The 19,510-nt window shown below is 48.9% G+C and overlaps 1 protein-coding gene across 6 annotated transcripts in view; it reads left to right on the top strand.

Moving 5' to 3' along the window:
* The window catches only part of caskin1 (CASK interacting protein 1), a 95,119-nt gene extending 79,085 nt beyond the window's left edge, over window positions 1-16,034 (top strand). For 3 of the 6 annotated variants that reach the window (XM_031565926.2, XM_042705201.1, XM_042705413.1), the window contains 11 exons: window positions 1,928-2,032; window positions 3,894-4,009; window positions 4,465-4,561; window positions 5,002-5,105; window positions 7,159-7,269; window positions 8,919-9,020; window positions 9,742-9,880; window positions 10,231-11,570; window positions 12,208-12,976; window positions 13,184-13,712; window positions 14,055-16,034. In XM_031565926.2, the coding sequence (XP_031421786.1) occupies window positions 1,928-2,032; window positions 3,894-4,009; window positions 4,465-4,561; window positions 5,002-5,105; window positions 7,159-7,269; window positions 8,919-9,020; window positions 9,742-9,880; window positions 10,231-11,570; window positions 12,208-12,976; window positions 13,184-13,712; window positions 14,055-14,151 (3,509 nt within the window). In that variant the 3' untranslated portion in view covers window positions 14,152-16,034. The remainder of the gene's footprint in view (window positions 1-1,927; window positions 2,033-3,893; window positions 4,010-4,464; window positions 4,562-5,001; window positions 5,106-7,158; window positions 7,270-8,918; window positions 9,021-9,741; window positions 9,881-10,230; window positions 11,571-12,207; window positions 12,977-13,183; window positions 13,713-14,054) is intronic. The other 3 variants (XM_042705307.1, XM_042705470.1, XM_042705365.1) reach the window with 2 other exon arrangements.
* The last annotated feature ends 3,476 nt before the right edge of the window (window positions 16,035-19,510 follow it).

Below are 19,510 nucleotides of genomic sequence, written 5' to 3' on the forward strand. Positions count from 1 at the left end.
AGCTTGATAGATAGCCATGCTAGTCTGTTCATCGGAAAACAGACCAGAGGACTAAAAACAGAAAGCCATCTGGGTAGTGTAGTCCTTATGGCAGGAAAAAAAAGAGACCCTACTGGGCTCTTGTTGTTTCTGAAAGGACTTTTTGTTTTGTTTTATTCGTTGTCTCCCCCTCCTGTGCTTGTGTTAAACACTGGCCTCAGCCTCCCTCTGTCCCTCTATCTGCTGTGGTGCAGTCGTATGTGAGGTGCTCCTCCTCGTAGTTTTGCTGCTATCAATCCTCTTCCCAAACCAGATTGACTGACAGAATGCATGGCCGTTTGCCCGCTAACGATCCAGGAAGTGCAGCTCCTGTGGCATCTCCCCATCAGTGTGTGAATGCATCATGTCCTCTAGTGTCTCTGTGTGTCGTCTCAGTGTATGTGTGTGTGTGTGTATGTTGTCTCTTTCCTCAAATCTATTCCTCTCATAAATCTGTCTTGCTTTGTGTCTCTTTAATCCCGTTGCCTTGTGCAGCTATCCAAATTTAAGCCGACTTGCACTTGACTCTCCAGCTCTGACAGTGATAAATTTTGCGCAATATGGAAGTAATGCTTCGGTAGGGCTTTGCCGCTTTTCTCTGTGTCACCGAAACATCAATCCTGTCTGTTTTTAAAGCCCAGGCCTCTTGTTTCCTTCATATTCAAAGTGCTGAGGGTCTTCAACATTTCCTGAGTACACTATGACATGTCTGGAGTACAAAGCATCAGAATGCTTTAGATCACTGAACTTCAGTCACTGAATGCCTTCACACTGCCTCAGTGGCAGATTCGGTTTTTTTAATTCACATGGTGGTGGATTAGCACTATTACACAATGGCAGATTAAAAGTATTGTATTACTTTTTCCTTCTTACTATTCTAGAATTAAAATGTCCTTTTGGTAGCTTGTTACTATTTTACATCAGTATATCATGGCAACAGTACATTAACACTTAGACCCTGAAAGAGCAGTCTTGAGTAGTAAGGTCAGATGCTTTGATGTTTATTATTATGCTATAATGTTTTTCAGCAAGTTCTTGGGTAGCAAATGAAATGAAGAGACAGACGTTTGAATGATACATTTGGTTGACTAGATTACTGACACGGTGAGGACACCTAAACCATGCAGGTTTTCTGCTGGATTTAGACTACGGTGTGTACCAGGGCAGTCTATAAATAGATCTCCAATACAGTTGGAATTTGAGCTAAGCTAAAATAGACAGCATTTCAATTTATCAGCAATGGCTTTCTCGTTACCTTTTCTCTTTGCTGAGATCCTTGCTTGTTTATGAACCCAGAATGTTCTCCGTCGGTTTATGTTGAACTTGAGATTCCAGATGGGTTATGCTCTTGTAATGCACTGCTATTTCTCCTGTGAAATAAAATGACCAACATATATAAATATATCTGTATATATTATATATGTTTCCTCTCCTTGCACACCTGTTCCTTGAGGTATATATACTGTATGTATATGCGTAGATATACATGCATATCATATTTGTGTATAACTGTATATAAATGTTTCTCATATATATATGTTGAATATACAATATATATGTGTGTGTGTGTGTGAGCGTGAACTCAGCATGCACTGTATGTGTGTGAGAGAGCGAATGACTTTGTGTGTATCTATGTGGATGAGATAAGATAAGGTAAGATAAGCATTGAGAGGTCTTTATAAGGCTATTGCCAGGTCGACTGTAGGGTCTCCTCTGCGCCTGCCCTGCTCAAATTCTGTACCCCTCGCTTGCGGGCCACCCGTCTGTGGGGCCCAGAGCTCTGAGGGGTGCGCTGGGCGGACCGGTGGACTGGCGGGGGGGAACCGCGGGCTCGGCAGAGGGTGCGCGGGCTGAGCGGTGAGCGGCCTCTGGGCCCCTGGCGGCGTTAACGCTGGTTTCTGTGTTGAAGGTTCTCGCGGCTCGGAGTCCAGCCCTCACGGCTCGCCCACTCCCAGCGGCGGCCAGCAGGGCGGCAGCAGTGAGGAGATCTGGGTGCTGCGCAAGCCGGCGGCAGGTAACGACAGCAGGCCAGCTCCCCCAGCCCACCTCCCCCTTCTCTCTTCCTCCTCCTCCTCCTCTTCCTCTTCCTCCTCATTAGTCCTCCACCTCTCTCATTCTACCCTCCTCTACTAGGCTGGGTTGAGGATGTAGCCATAAGCACTTTTGCACATGCAAGATAGATTTTCCACGTCCAGGGTAGGGTAAAAGCTAAAGTGCAGGGGGTAGGCACTCTCAGAACCTCTCTTAGGTGACTCCTGAAGCAACCACAGCTCTTTAAAATGTATCTATGAGCTGTGAATGCGTTTGAAAGTGTGGATGTATCTGAGAAATGGGCATCAGTAAGAGACGTCTGTGATGTCTGTGATTGCTCATTCTGCTATGCCTGTCTCTGGTGAGCCATGGGCCTCCTCCTATTTGACAGCTCCAACTCCAGCCTTTATTAGTAGATGTAGCCAGGAGACCACTGCCACATTCATTACTCAGAACCCTGCCACAGTAAGAGCGCTGCCATGTGCTTTAAATACAGAGTTGACCCAGGCCTGCCGCTGTCGCTGTCCTCCCTCTATCCCCCTCTTTCTTTCCCTTTCTTTCCCTCTCCTTCCTCTCCTCCTTCTCTCCCCCTCTTCTCCCATGGCCAGGCCTGCTGTGAGCAGCTGCTGTGTGTCTGACCTCACTCACTCGCTCGCGGCTGGGGTCGCAGCCAAGCTCCCATCAGCCCCTCTCTAGCTTCCAGTGACATCAGACATCATGGCCATCGGCAGCAGTGCGTGTGGACACACAGATGCTACACACACACACGCACACACACGACACATATACACACACACGCACACACACACACACACAGTACAAATGTACAGAAACAGGCACAGCACGTGCACAAAAAACATAGCTCATGCCAACTCACGCAAAAATACTCACACACATCCTCACACAACCCCTGAACACACACACACACATACACACATCTACAGACAGACCCATGAACACAGAAATAGCCACAATACATGCATCCGTGAAAACACACACAGATCCGGCATTCCCAGTGGCGTAGTGCATAAGAATCAGAGAGTCAGGCAGTGTTATGGGTCTGTTTGTCCACTTTAGTGTGTGTGTGTGTGTGTGTGTATGTCTGGGCCTACAAGCTCAGTCTGGTCTAGGTGTGTGTATGTGTCTGAGCGTGTGTGTGTGTCTGTGTCTGTGTCTGGGCCTAAAAGCTCAGTCTGGACTGGGTGTGTGTATGTGTCTGAGCGTGTGTGTGTGTGTGTGGATATGTCTGGGCCTACAAGCTCAGTCTGGTCTGGGTGTGTGTATGTGTCTGAGCGTGTGTGTGTGTGTGTGGATATGTCTGGGCCTACAAGCTCAGTCTGGTCTGGGTGTGTGTATGTGTCTGAGCCTGTGTGTGTATATGTGTGTGTGTGTGTGTGTGCATGTGTGTGCTATGTCCACGCTCTCTGCACTCTGCCGTATGATACAGTATCTGAGCCTTACTGACGCGTGAGGCGTTCACTGTTTTACTCATCTGTCTATCACACTGTCTGTCTCTGGCTTCATTTTCTGCATCAGCCAGTAAGTCAAGAGTTGTGTGCATGAGTGTGTGTGTATGTGTGCTCACATATGTGCGAGGGCGTGTTGATTCACTTTCACACACTTCACTCCCCTTGCTCGTGTTGTGGTGTGTGTGTGTGTGTGTGTGTGTGTGTGTTTGTGTGTTTGTGGTGGACCTTCAGTGCATTGCAGTGAAGCATGCGACTTCGAGTTTGTATTGTGTATTAATGTGAGGCTGTCAGCACTGACTGAGCATGTGTGTGTATGTGTGTGTGTGTGTGTGTGTGTGTGTGTGTGTGGTGATGGTGTGCACCAAATTGTGTCAGGTGGTGACCGCAGTAGTGTGGGCAGCTCGGGCAGTGTGGCCAGTGCCCGCTCCTCTGGCAGTGGCCAGAGCGCCAGTAGCAACAACACAATCCACGCCCAGGCAGAGGGGGTCAAGGTGAGTCACACACACCCAGACACCACAGATGAAATAATAAATTATTAATGTGGTAAAAACCCCACTTCTTATTGGGGTTCGCAAGCAACATGCCTTGATGCTAAATCATCAAACATGTATTCCAACAGACTGTACAGTTCCAGTACTATACTGTATATTGACTTGAACCACTGATTATTGACGAGGTCTCCCATAGCTCAACCAGAAGAGAAATGCACTAGTCATGTAAAATTCACCAGTTCAGGCAGATGATGAAAAGCACATCTTTACTACATACTCTTTGGCTTTGGATGAAAGAATCTCCGACACTTAAAGTGACTGTTATTTTCCACTGATGACATTAACACAAAATTCTATAAAAAAAACTACCTGGGCATGTCGCACCTCAGAGGAAAGCCTTTGTATCTTCCGTTTGCTTGTTAATGATGTTAACGCTGTACGTGTTTCACCTGTAGCTGCTGGCAACAGTCCTGTCCCAGTCGGCAAAGGCCAAGGAGCACCTGATGGAACAGTCCAAGTCTCTGGATCAATCCACAGGTAGCACTATGAAAGGTGAGTAGGAATTCAAGACATACAAGTATGTGTGTGTGTGTGTGTGTGTGTGTGTGTGTGTGTGTGTGTGTGTGTGTGTGTGTGTGTGTGTGTGTGTGTGTGCGCGCGTGTGTTCAGATTTGGTCTCATCCTATATTCTCTCACCTACACGACAGAACACACATGACATTATCTAAGAAAGATGTGTCATCCCCATCCCCTGAGATCCTCAGTGGACTTGGCCACCATTCCTCTCGGGCAGATGGCACTCTAGCAGTGTTCAACGTGGGCGAGAGCGTAGCTCAAATTTGATTGGTTGAGGGGATTGGTTGGTTACAAGGCAGTGAATGTGATTTGTTGTGGTCTGCCAATGTGTAAATGTTTGTGTGTGCGTGAGTGTGTGTGTGTGTGTGTGTGTGTGTAACATGCGTGTGTGTAACATGCGTGTTTATTCCTTGCAGGCTCCACCTCACGCAGTCAGAGTGTGTCGAGCTGTCCCCTCCATGAACAGCCATATGGGGAGGCGGGGCCTCTGAGGAAAGGGGAGGGGCCACCCGAGCCGAAGGTAAGTTGGTCCCTCACAGACCACAGTTTATTTATCCTTACCCTTACCCAGCTCACACTCACTCACACATACACGCACACACACGGTCCCACACACACACACATACACACACACACACCACGGTGGCACACTGAGGATGCTGCCCCAACACTTCCTCTCTCAGCTGGCCTCGTCCGTCCTGCGGGCGTTTGGCTGCAGCCACGATGCGGTGAGTGGGCTTCGCTTCACCTCTCCGTCTCTCAGTCTTTCCCTCTTTTTCTCCAAACGCTATCTTCCTTTCTCTCTCTGTCGGTATCTCCTCTCCTCTCTCTCCCGGTTTCGGTCTCTGTCTCTCTCTATCTCTTCCCCCTTCTGTCAGATTCAGCGCCTGAGAAAGACACACAGCTGTCCTGTGATTCAAAGTTTGGCATGTTCATTTCTGACTGTTGTTGTTGTTGTTGTTGTTGTTATTTTGCTATTCTTTTCAGCTTCAGGATTTCCATTGCAGTTGTTTTCTGTTGATGCCTCAGTTGCTGTGTTTTATTGTTTTTCAGTTATTTGTCACAGTTGCTTTTAGTATTTTCTTTTCAAAGAGTACCCAAAGAACAAACACACATAAAACAAAATGGCAGGATGTTGGTGTGTGTGTAGCATGGTGCTGTGATCCATGGTTTGGTCAAGACTTCTCAATACCCTCCGTTGCTTTTATGGACATTAAGCAAATTATTCTAAGGTGAACTTGAGTGTCACCTGACTAAACTAAACTTACTGCTGTGCTGAGATCTTAGAAACTATAACAACCAACATCTGTATGATGTGATGGAATGTCACAGGTGACGCAGAGGAACATCTCATTGAGACCCATGAGTTTTGGACAATGGTGTCCCACAGCCCTCTTAACCGTGTGCAATAATTATCACCACCACTCCCTGTAGTTGGTGGAGGCGGAAAGCTACCAGCTGCTTAGTAGTGAGGCATCTCCTGTCTAAAGCATGCCTACTGTTGCGTCACTGGTGGAGTGCGATGCACAGAGACTGAGCTGGTTTTGGTCACTCAGCAGTAGAGTGGACGGAACACTCCCAGCGGGGCCTGTGGAGATGTTGGCCGCGCACAAACCGTTGCTGGGAGCTCAGCTTCGCTGTGCAGGACCATCTGCCACTCTGCTCCCATGTTCTCTCTCAGATTCTCTCTTCTACCCGGTTTCATTTCCCCCTCCTCCTCCTCCTCCTCCTCCTCCTCCTCCAGTTCCTGGCTCCGCTCGCGTTTTGAGCTGCATCCTCCCACGTCTGGAGTAGAGGCCTTTCACCAGGCAGGCAGGCAGTAAGAGCTCTGCGCTTCTCGTTTCATCTGGTGCCAGCCTTAAAGGTGTAGGCAGGATGCTGTGGTGAGAGGCTCAGTAGCATGCACTATGTTAGCATGTTAGCATTAACAGCACAGTAGCCATGGAGATGAGAGATGAGAAGAACAGTGCTCAGTAGCCTTGCTACACAGTATCCCATCCACCTTTGCATGCACTCTGGATGTTTTTGAGCTGTGGGGGATCTGCTCAAGAAAACCATATAACTCCCAACCCCTACTCCACAAAAAGATTGTAATAATGTAAATTAACAAGAGCACATTTAATGGGCCAACCACCTAGCATTGTTTGCTACCATTAAAAAAAAGATCTCCCACCCCACCTCAGTCTTCTGCTGCTGAGAGCTCACAGCACACAGGCCCATCCCTCGCCCCGCTGCCCTTTACTGAGCCAGGCGTCATGGGCGATGCTAGTCAGGTCCCCCTGAGCTAACACAGAGTGTGCGTCTGTGGCTGTCCAAACAGAACAGAGGAGCAGAGCGCAGAGACGGGCAGAGCAGAGCAGTCAGGGGAAGGAAGAGACGAGAGTCGAGGTCAGTGATTAGGTTGAGTAAATCTGTCTGGCTCCTCCTGTGGGACTGCAGGAGTGAGCTGTTATTCCCGACGAAGGAGCCCCTCTCCTCCCACCCCCTGCTGACTCTTCAAAGCTAACTACCCCTTCCCTCCCCCTGGCCGTGGCACAGTCAGTGACAGACTGCCGCCTATCTTCTCTTTCTAGAGCTCAGAGGCTGTTATCCAATGGCTGAGCGAATTTCAGCTGCAAGTCTACGCTCCAAACTTCATCGGCGCGGGCTATGACATTGCCACCATTAGCCGTATGACCCCAGAGGTAAGAGCTACCACCTCCCCAACCTCCCTATCCCCCCTGACAACCGTCCCAAAAAACTATCACCCCCCCCCCCCCCACTCACCACCAACCAGCGCCCAACCAAGTGCCAGCTGAACCCAGTAGTCAAGAACCCCCCTTTCCTAGCTCCTTCCTGGATGTTGTCCATTGCTTGAGTTTTGCGCGTGGGCAGGACCGGAAGAATCCGAAAAAACCCGACAAATCTGATTGGCCATACCACTACCCTATCCTCCCCTCCTTCCTCCAACCACGCACCCACCCCACGAGGCAGCAGGATGAAGATCTTTCCCAACCTGTCACCGAGGGCTCCGAGCCAAACCATGAGGGCCAAACGGCATGCTCCCACTAACCCCGCCCCACCCTGCACCTGCTGCTGCGGCTGCTGTTGTTGTTGCTGTGGCCACCATGTTTGTCTGTGTCGTCTAGTCTACGTGTCCTCCCTTTGTCTGTTTTGTCCTCTGGGGAAAAACAAACACTGCAGATAGCCAGGCCAGCTAACCATATATATATAAAGATATATATATATAGATAGATATATAAATGGACAGAAAAAATAGATTTAGTAGCCAGCTGACTTGTGAGGCCTGTGAAACACATTGGTCACAGCCTGTCTCTCCTAAAGGAAAACGGTCCTGCATGTGCTGTTCCTCTACAGACAGAAATTCTGCTTTCATGGCACTGTATGGACTTGCTGTACTGCTCAGGACCTGTTGTGCCGCTCACCACTGTAAAACACAGAGCATTATGGCTGCAGTACAGGTGGATGACTAAGACAAGCTACACTTGAATGAGATTCCCCTTCCTGTCCGTCCTCTGCAGAAAAAGAGAATTAAACAGAACAGAATTAAACTGTCCAGAAGTAGACCTGAAACATAGGGACCAGTGACTAATGATCTTTACTTAGATCTTAAGGTCCGAGTCTAAAGATCATTGTTGATCTGAATGCTATCATAATATCATATGAAGTGTTTATCTTTCAATATTAAAAGGACAGAAAATCTAGAGAACAGTAAATTGTTCTATTGATTCTGTTGAAGTTTTAGTTTTCAGTGGCACCTCTTACATAGGAGAATTAGGCAAACGAAAATGAGTTTTTGAACACAATCAGTTCAGTCTCATTCAGCAATTTAGCTCTCAGACAGATTCAATAACGCCTTAATCACATTCATATTCTAGCACTAAAAGACTTCAATATATATTCATCAGCAAGTCTTGAAGTGTAGGGAACAATTGCAAACTTTGAATGTGTTTGGATTTGTTATTGGAGGGTACTCTGAAAAGGCTTCTTCTGTCACCTAGAGCAATTGTTATTTTGCTTTCTTCTCCATTTCTTTTGAGAATATCACTGCATAAATATAATTTCCAAAAACACATAAAAAACCCAGTCTTATGTATATATGTATGGATGGATGTGTGTGTGTGTGTGTGTGTGTGTGTGTGTGTGTGTGTGTGTGTGTGTGTGTGTGTGTGTGTGTGTGCATGTAAGTTTTACTACCAAGTGTGTGTTTACGTGTGTCTGTGTCTCGTCCATTTGTTGGTGATGTGTGTGCACATATGACGGCATGTGTATTGAAATGTCTCTGATGAGAGTGATGATGCCGGTGGTGTGTGTGTGGATGTCTTTGCTACAGGATCTCACGGCCATCGGCGTGACCAAGCCCGGTCACCGCAAGAAGATGACTTCAGAGATCAACAAGCTCAGTGTGACTGAGTGGCTCCCTGAGCAAAAACCTGTGAGTGGGAGACTAATAGGTTCTGTCTCTCTCTCTCACAGTCACCCTCTCTCTCTCTCTCTCTCTCTCTATCTTTCTCTCACTCACTCACAGTCTCCCTCTCTCTCACAGACTCTCTCTCTCTCTCACAGTCACCCTCTCTCTCTCTCTCTCTCTCTCTATCTTTCTCTCACTCACTCACAGTCTCCCTCTCTCTCTCTCTCTCACTCTCTCACAGACTCCCTCTCTCGCTCTCTCTCTCTCTCTCTCTCTATCTCTCTCTCACTCACTCACAGTCTCCCTCTCTCTCTCTCACAGACTCTCTCTCTCTCACACAGTCTCTCTCTCTCTCTCTCTCTCTATCTTTCTCTCACTCACTCACAGTCTCCCTCTCTCTCTCTCTCTCACTCTCTCACATACTCCCTCTCTCGCTTTCTCTCTCTCTCTCTCTATCTCTCTCACTCACTCACAGTCTCCCTCTCTCTCTCTCACAGACTCCCTCTCTCTCTCTCACAGACTCTCTCTCTCTCTCTCTCTCACAGTCACCCTCTCTCTCTCTCTCTCTCTCTCTATCTTTCTCTCACTCACTCACAGTCTCCCTCTCTCTCTCTCACAGTCTCCCTCTCTCTCTCCCTCTCTCCTCTCTCTCTCTTCTCTTTCGCAAACACTCCCACACTCACACACACACACACACACACACACACACACACACTAAAGCCAGCCTGTGGGTGTGTATTTGTAGGCCAATCTGGCGGAGTGGCTGTCCATGATTGGGTTGACTCAGTACTACCAGGTCCTGATCCAGAATGGTTATGAGAACATTGACTTCATCACTGACATCACGTGGGAGGATCTGCAGGAGATTGGTATTACCAAGCTAGGTAGGAACAGCCATGAGCTATAGTAATTAAGTAATTCATTAATAAATGAAGTGATTAATCAGGTACACTGGATCACGTGTAGCGTTGTGATTAATTAAGGATGGGCTTAGATGTGAATGTTTCAATTCAATGCCTAATTAGGTGTCTGAGTGAGTCTGTTGTCATTGCTTCTGTAATTGCTTTGGTTTGAGATGTATTGAAAGAGATTAACAATGTTAATGGGTTTGTGATTTTTTTTGCTTGTGTGTTTTTCATCGATTGCCCTTCAATTTGACATGCTCACACCTATCAACGCAAAAAAAATCTTCTCTCATATTCGCACACAAACACACATACACACACACACATAGGCCATCAGAAGAAGCTAATGCTGGCCGTGAAGAAACTGGCTGAGCTGCAGAAGGCGTTGGATGGCCGTGGCTCCCCCCGCAAGAAGCACCCTCCCACGCAGGAAGTGATGTCGATCGAGAGCCCGCCCCACGACAGCGGGGAGTGCATGTCACCCAAGATGAGCACCTTCCAGGACAGCGAGCTGAGCGGGGAGCTGCAGGCGGCCCTCTCCCGTCCCGCAGATCGCGAGGGCAAGCAGGGGGGGCCCGAGGTCAGGCCCAACAGCGCCCACCCCACAGCAGCCCAGCGCGCCCGCAGCATCCACGAAAACAGCCTGGGCAAGAGCCGGGAGGCCGAAGAGCCCCCCCACCCTGGGCCCCCCCACCCTGGGCCCCCCAGGAAAGAGGCCCGGACCATGAGGCAGAGCAGCCAACCTGGGGGACAGAGAGGAAGCGTGTCATCGGCGCAGGGCAAACAACCCCGGCAGGGGGCAGGCCCCCCCTACACCCCCCCTCAGACTCCGACCAAGACCAAGAGCTCCACCCAGCCACCCACGGGCTCCCCGGCCAAATCCAAGCCTGGTCCGCACCACCTGTCGCAGGGTGACCGGCCCATGTCCCCGCGCTCCGTCCCCCAGTCCCCTACGCACAGGGTCGGCAGCCACCCGCCCCCGGCCCACTCAGGGCCTCCTCCCCCCGCGGTGGCTGTCGTCCCTGCGCCAGAGCCCACGGAGGTCACTTCCCCAGCGGCGGCGGCGGCATCTCCTCTTCAGTCCACTCCGACCGTGGCTGTGCCGCTCCTGTGCCTGCCACCAGATGGCGACGACGAGCCCGGCGATCAGGACGAGCAGGGCCTGCCCAAGAAGCGCGCGCACAGCCTGAACCGCTACGCTGTCTCCGACAGCGAGCAGGAGCACAACGAGCTGGGCGTGCCCGCTGGTGGTGGTGGCGGCGGCAACGGTGGCGGCGGCGGAAAGTACGCCACGGTGCAGAACCGCGTGGGCCGCAGCAACTCCATGCGTGGCCAGGCGGATAAGAACGTCAACCGCAGCCAGTCCTTCGCCCTGCGGCCCAAGAAGAAGGGACCTCCGCCGCCGCCGCCCAAGCGCTGCAGCTCGGCCATCTCCAGCTCCAGCACCAACCTCACAGAAGAGCCCAAGGAGCCCGGCAGCAGTGGGCCCCTCCTGGATGTCAACTACCACCCGCAGCGACGGGCCAGTGACCTGGGGGGCACCGTGGGCACCGTGGACACCGGCAGTGCAGGCAGTGTCCGAAGCATCGCGGCCATGCTGGAGATGTCGTCCATCGGCGGAGGAGGCAAAGGCCGGGCCCTGCAGAAAGCTCCGCCACACTACCTGCAGGTGAGTCAGCGGGGAGACTGAACGTATGAAATAAAGTGTTGCTAAAATGAAACACCTATAGTACATAAACAGATGCTTTGGATAAACGTCCCAATGTGTAAGCGTCCTAATCGAAACACCTAGAGCCTAGGAAATGACAGATTTTCTTGGATATTGTCAGTACTACACATAACCCAAAAATAATAAATGAGTCAACGAATGAATGAATGAATGAATGAATGAATGAATGAATGAATGAATGAATGAAATGCATTTTCAATACAGATCCACACAAGAATACATACAGGTACCAATACTTATCCATCCAATGCACACATGCAAAACAATTGCCAGTAACCACTGTGAGACTTGATTTGCCAGTAGCAACCTTAGCAAGGATCACCATCTAACAAGGGCTCAACACAGATACATACATTCATTAAGGAGAGACCTTATGTAGAATGACTCATTTGAAGGTAGATATAAATGAGTGACCTATTTACATTCCCTATAAGATGAACCACTAGATGAGCTGTATAGCCGACATGACACCATCGGTTTTGACACATTCCCCGATGAAGTGTTGACTGTTCACTGAAGACCGTATCTTAAATCATCTTGTATAGAACACTGTTGTAAGAAACGTTTGCCTTTGCAGGTGTGCAAGCAGCACGATGCGATTGGTCTGGATGGTGAGGTGGTGAACCGCCGCAGGACTATCAGTGGACCAGTAACCGATCTGGTGGCAGCAGCCAAGAGCCAGCGGGAGGCCAGCCTGGCACTAGGACCAGGACCAGCGATGACCTCTGACCCCAGACCAGGCCCAGAGGCTCCGCCGCCGGGCTCCACAGGCAGCTCCGCCGAGAACCTGCCCTTCGCGGAGGACGGCAACCTCACCATCAAACAGCGGCAGCCGCGGCAGGGCAAGGGCGACGGCGAAGAGGAGCTGCCCGATCACGTCTACACGCTGCCGCCGGAGGAGTTCTCCCGCATGGACGCCACCGCCACCCTGAAGCGGCGCGTGCGGAGCTCCAAGCAGCCTGGGAACGGGAACAAGTTCCATCTGACCGAGTCCAACACGGTGAAGCGCCGGCCCAAGAGCCGAGACAAGGACGCCGAGGACATGCAGAACGGACAGATGCCCGTGGCGTACCAGAACGGTACCAGTACCATCAAGAGGCGACCGATATCTGAGTCTGGTGAACCACCGCAGCAGCAGCAGCCAAGACCACAGGAGAGCGCTGAGGGTGCTCCCCCAAGGAGGGATAGTGCAGACCTGGGTAGTCAAGCTGCCAACACCCCGCGCAAGATCAAGCCTCCAGTGTCCCCCAAACCAGTCCTTGCCCAGCATATGAAGAGACAGGGGGCGGCAGTGCCCGCCTCAAAGAAAGCCCCCTTCCCTGGACCTGGGGGACCAGCGAGTCCAGGTACATACAGTTATGGCTCTTTTGTTTGTTATGCTTTCTTTGTAGTTCCTCTTAGGTGAAATGAGATAGCATTGTTTTGTTTTTTTCACTTGAATTATTGAGAGTATGTCAAGTATGTATCATGTATGTCATGTACATCCCTCCATCTTGGTTTCTCACGGTCTCTCTTTCCATTCCCTCTCGTTCTTCGCCTGGCCTTTTTTCTAGTCGAGGGAAAGAAAATACCTCCTCCAGTTTCGCCCAAACCTGCTCCACCCCCGACCGCCCCGAAGCCGAAGAATGTCCTCCAGTCGAAGAGCACCAGCCCTGTCACACCCACGCCGTCCCCAGCCAAGCAGGCGATGGCGCCGAAAATCTCGGGCACCCCTCCCACCCCTGTCCCTGCCTTCCCTGCCCCGACCCCCACCAAACCTCCTAGCCCCCCCGCCCAGAGTCCCCAGACACCCCAGACACCCCAAACCCCCCAGACACCCCAAACCCCTCAGACACCTCAGACCCCCGGCCCGTCCTCCAGCCCCCTCCCCACGCCTCCGCCCGTCAAGCCCCCGCGCTCCTCCATCAGCGGGGTGTCCATGGACAGCGCCGCCGGGGCAGTCGCCGCGGCCGCATCCAGTCCCGGGTCGGCGGGAGCGGCCGGGCCTGAGGCAGTGCACCAGAAGCTGGAGGAGACCAGTGCCTCTCTGGCTGCAGCCCTGCAGGCCGTGGAGGAGAAGATCAAGGAGGAAGGACAAAAAGAGTGAGTTATGCTTTACTGGGTTCAGAGGTACCAGTAAATAATATACCACACCACGTTTTTAGAGTTACCTGTAAATAATATACCACACCACGTTTTTAGAGTTACCTGTAAATAAATGCATATACCACACCACCCTGACCTTTTTAGAGTTACCTGTAAATAAATGCATAAACCACACCACCCTGACCTTTTTAGAGTTACGTGTAAATAAGTGCGTATACCACACCACCCTGACCTTTTTAGAGTTACCTGTAAATAAATGCATAAACCACACCACCCTGACCTTTTTAGAGTAACCTGTAAATAAGTGCATCTACATGTTTCCCTGTGTCTGGTGTGCAGCTCGGTTGTGGAGCAGAAGAGCACAGGGAGCATCCTGGATGACATCGGCAGCATGTTCGACGACCTGGCCGACCAGCTGGACGCCATGCTGGAGTAGAAAGAGCACAGACGGGCGTCGCCACAGCAACACCTCAGGACCCCAGGAGGGCACAAGGGCACAACAACGAGCGACCAACTCCTACCCCCTTCTCCCCCCACCCAACCCTGCACTCCACCCTCTAAAATGACCAAAAACTATGTACACCCTACTTCCCCTTCTCCTGTCCTCCTCACTTTCCTTGTTTCTAGCATCATGGGACAAACCCCCCACCCCCCACCCCCCCATGTCCCCTCTTCTCCTCTCCTCTTGTCCCTGTCGGACGGCACAACTCCCTGATGAAGTACCTCAGGACTGCAGGGCTGGGTTGGTCGCGGCGCCTCCACAGAGGGAGACTGCACCGTGAAGGAGCAGGGCTGGAGAGCATCAGAAGAAACAAAAATAACTGTCCGTCTGTCCAATTCGTTAAAGTTATTATTTTCTTTTTTGTACAATTCAGAGTCGCTTAAATATTTCCAGCTATTGTGAGAGTTGACTAGCGAAAACAATACAAAACAATAAGAAATAATGATACTGATGTTGAAAATAAAAAAAATAATATGGTATGTGTACATTGTAAGCATGAGGGAAGTTTATATCTAAAAGAAAATCTCATAGTGAGAGTCATGCATTAGTACAGTAATATATATATAAATATATATATATAAATATATATAAAACATTTTTACGTTTTTAATTTAATGTTAAATGTTCCAAGTGTTGTCATGTTTTAAAAATATGGACCTTACATGACAGACATACAGAGAAAAAAAAAAAAGAATATATATATATATTTAACCAAACAGGACAAAAAAAGAATCAAACCCTTGATGTACTGAGGCGCTGGCTTTGCCGTGCTGAAGAGTGTTGTCTGCTATGTTGACTGAAGTCATTGCGGTGGCAGTATACCCTGCATCATGTTCCTCTTGCTTTGGGCCCCCTATTTTAACTGTGTGCACGGTTCTCAGTCAACGTTCCAGCTGTGCAGATCCATGATTCCTCTGCGTTCTCAAGCACAGGCCCCCTTCAACCTCCCTCTCAACCCCCCCCCCCTTCAGCCCCAAATCAATCCCCCCCCGTCCCAAATCAACCCCCCCCCCAACTTCCCTGTCCTGGCCAGTGTCCTGTGTGCCTTAAAGTGACAGGTGACCTCAGCGCTGCTAACAAGAACACACACCCACACGCACGCACACATACACTCTCATGTCCAATAGAGAGCAAAACACATAAATTGGCTCCATTGGCTAGTGTCTGATGCATGAACAGAGCATGCACCTCGACTCAGACTCACACGTTTACACTCATCCTCCCCGTGGAAGGGAGAGAGTGACCATGGAAGTGTGTTGAAGTGCCGTGTAGGGTCGGGATTGTCATGGAAAAGCACAAAAAAAAGACGCTCCTTTCCAAAACAGAGGGGTGGGGTTTCTAGGGGTAGAAGTGGACGGTCAGAAGGAGCAACTGCAAGCTGACTTGGATATGATTCGCTGAGAATGTGTGTGTGGGTTTCAGCTGTTCTGTTTGGTGTACTGAGATGTGGCAGAGCGAGCGTGGGTCCTTCCTTCCATTATGTATGGGTATGGTATAGTTCCCCATGCTCTGGTTGGCTGTGGTGTGGTGTGGTCCAGTATGTATGGATATGGTGTAGTTCCCCATGCTCTGGCTGGCTGTGGTGTGGTGTGGTGCCTCATCTGTGTTCATCCCTTGTTTACGTACGTGATCCTGGATCTCTGGAGAGTGAGAGGGGCTCAGGTGGCTGGAGTGGCGTCTGGGTGGCAGTGTTCATTTGAGTGGCTGCTCCTCCTCAATATGTCCCACACCACCCCTCCACTGCTCTCTAACTCTCACTCTTTCCTTTTCCTCTCTCTTTCTCTCTCTTACTCACTCTTTCCTCTCTCTCTCTATATATATATATATCTTACACACTCTTTCCTCTCTCTCTCTCTTATTCACTCTATCTTTCCTTTTTCTCTCTCTAACTCACACCCTCTCTTTCCTTTTCCTCTCTCTCTCACTCACTCTTTCCTCTGTCTCTCTCTCTCACTCACTCTTTCCTCTCCATCTCCTTCCTCTGTCTCTCTCTCTCTCTCTCTCTCTCTCTATATATTGTCTATTTGTAAGCAAGGCCATCATTCGTTGAGGCTGCAGCAGTAGCTCAATTGGAGCGGGACCAGAGGTGACAGTGTGAGAGAGAGCCAGGGACACTTTGAGAGCAGACAGGCCGAAAGATGGATTACTTGATGTCTGAGCGCCATCAGACTTAGCACTCTTGAGTTCTTAAGTCTTTTCTTCCTTATCTTCTCAGGCCTTTCCCCCCCCCCCTCCCTTTTTTTCAGATGAACTTGCTAACCATCTCCTTTCGTTACCTGAGAGTGACAGCATCAACGGATCTGTCACTCCCTCTCTCTCTTTCTCTCTCCCTCCCTCTCTCTTTCTCTCTCCCTCCCCCTCTCTCTCCCTCTCTCTTTCTCTCTCTCGCCTGCCCTCCTTCACCTTCACACTTTTTCACAGTCTCTGAATGTCGTTATCTCATCGTCAGCAGAGCACTCAAACTGCCTCATTATTTTGCTAACCATCTCTGATGTTGCCATGACAATCACTGAGCTTATTATTATAATTGCCACAGTGTCCATGAGATGTTCCTACGGTGACCGGCGTGTGATTAGAATAAAGAACAGGACCCAGGGGAACGAGAGACGTGGCAAACATTTCCAAATCGTGAAAAATAAATAAATGAAAATAAACCCACCACATAGGAAAATTCCCAGATGTCTACTCCAAGCATACTTGCAATAGTTCCAGCAATGCTTTTTTTCTAGTTAGCTAGGCTGAGAGAATGTTTGTGATATTTAAGTTATGTAAACATAAATTATATATTAATGATCAAAAAAACAAAGTATTTAATAATAATGTGCAGCATCCTGAAGGCAGATGTTGGGAGGGGAATGAACTAAATGAATTTTACTGTCAGATTCTCCCTGTTCTGAAGTAAATACATTGTACAAGAAAACACTTTTCTATTTTTTCCCTATTTTTGTTTTTGTGATCATATATTCATGTAGTTTCATGACGATATGTTGTATATTATGCAATGTTAAGTTTTAAAAACATGTATGTGCCTTGCTTTGTGTTTATATTTGTGTTCATTCAAATGGTCGTCTCATAAGGGTCCATGAATAATGTACATAGGTGCGTGTATAACAGGGCGAGGAACTGTTTTGGACATTTCTGTTCAGCTCGTCGACCACTTTTCTCACACGTGGTTCGACTAGCCCTGGGTCTGTTCTTGAGAGAAGGGTAGTCAGTCAGAGCCTGGTGAGCAAGCTCTCCTCTCATAATGGTTTGTGCCCTAAACATGAAATGGACTTTGCCTTTTTTTTGTCTTGTTCATCCAACCATCACTGCTCTTCTGTCTTCAATTCTCCTGTATATATAGATGAATGTTTGTCACTGTGGAACCTCGTCCTTTTTTTATAGAAGAAAAAAAAAACAACAGAACAAATGCGTCTGTTCGTTCATTCCTCGGTTTCAGTCATTTTTCTTATTGTCTATTTTTGTTTGTTTGTTCCCTTTGGAGACAACCTCTAGGGGAAGGAAAAATAATGAGAAAAAAAGAATGGAAACATTGAAAATTGTGAAAACAATGGTCAAAACTTGTTGTGGTGAGAAATATTGTTTGGTTAGTAAAAAGTGAAAAATTAAGCTGTTTCAATTTATCCTGTTTGCAGAGATGTACAAAAAAAAAGATTTTTTTTTCTGCTCTGCTCATGTGTGCGGGCCGTTTATTGTGTTGACGTTCTGCCATTGACTTGTATGATCCCTACTGTGGCTGGCAATGGGAACAGTGGTGTGCTTGCAGTGACTGCATCAACAACCATCTGCTCTAAATAAATGTTATTTACGAACCTTTTGCTTACTGTGTCTTTCCTATTTCATTTAAGGGAAATGGGCTGCGTTGTATTCACTTGCATTCTAATACACTAGAGTGCATTTCTGGTGGGGCTGTTTTGGGGTTTTGTAATATAAAGATCCCTATAGAGCCATAAAAAAGGTTTATTTTTACGGTCTTGTAAATAGCTATTGTTTTCCACCCACTCTGTCTAATGGCCGAGTAGTTCTTCTTTGCTGTCAGCCTGTTTTTATTCAGTAGTAACCTACCATTCCGTACATGCTCATGAAATGTCAGTCTCCACTAAGCAAGCACATAACAGCCTCACTTTAACTGCTGTAGATCTTGTTTCTGGAGCCTACTTCAATTGTGAGTGACGAGGTTGATGGCATTCAGGTAATGTAATGCTGAGACCATATTTGTCCTGCTGATGCCTGTGATAGATGGGCAAAAACAGTGCCCTCTTAGTACACTAGGGGTCGCTGAGGTGCTGACGTCGTCATGATGTGGCTTCAAGTTTTTTTTTTTCTCTCAACCTTGGTATGCTGGGGTGACAAGTCAAACAAGCTTATGTCCCTGAAATCAAACAGTCAAAATGATCACAGTTCACCACTTCCAAAACGTATAATTTTTTGTTTTAATGGTAAAATCAGACATTGCATGATCTCATTTAAGTTTTCATTTTTGTTTAGATTTTCTTGTCATATTTTTTTTTTTTCCCCACAAGTGATGTTTGTTTTTTCTCCTTCCTGGTGGTTAAAAATGAGAAAACCCAACCCTGAGCTCCAGCAGGTCTCCCCGCCGCACCGCACCCTTCCTACGCCTCCTCCAATCCGCCGCGTGGGTCAGGAGAGGCCGCCGTAGCCGTCCGACTGAGCTGGTGCTCGAGGCCTGAGAGAGGGGAACCTGGCTGGATCGCATCATTGGCACAGCAAGAGCAAGTACACTTCGCAATATTCCCATACAAGGCTGCGCTGCTCACCCTGCCCCACCAACCCCCGTGCACTCAGTCGAGGGCTTCCCGGGTTCCGGCGTCATGCCTCAGGCATCTGGAAGGGTTTGGCTTGGCTTGGCTCGGCTCGAACCCGCTGCCACACCCCAGCCAGATCACTGCATCAGCCAGCTGCTGTCGCACGGCCTAGGCACAGGGGTGTGCCCGGTCCTCCTCGCCTGTGCTCTTTGCCCCGGCAGTGCCACCCCCCTGTGAACTAACCCCCGTGGAGTGCCCCTGCACATTAAAACCAACCTGTCACTAGTTCAGAGTGTGTGAGGAGTAAGGAGTGTTTAATGCACTGCTCTGACAACAGGCTCTCCTAGGATGTTTTTTTTTTTTTTTCAGCACCAAAAAAAAAAAAAAAAAGCCTTCTTGCTGCAACTTTGACAGGTTTACTAACTGTTGACTGAAGTGTTTTACAGCGAACATACGACATCTGTGGGACAACGAAAGACTTCCATTTTGTATCGTAGGAGACCTAAAGACTTAGCCGTCCACAG

This window comes from Clupea harengus, chromosome 1 (genome assembly GCF_900700415.2).
Source record: "Clupea harengus chromosome 1, Ch_v2.0.2, whole genome shotgun sequence".
NCBI classification, from domain to species: Eukaryota; Metazoa; Chordata; class Actinopteri; order Clupeiformes; family Clupeidae; genus Clupea; species Clupea harengus.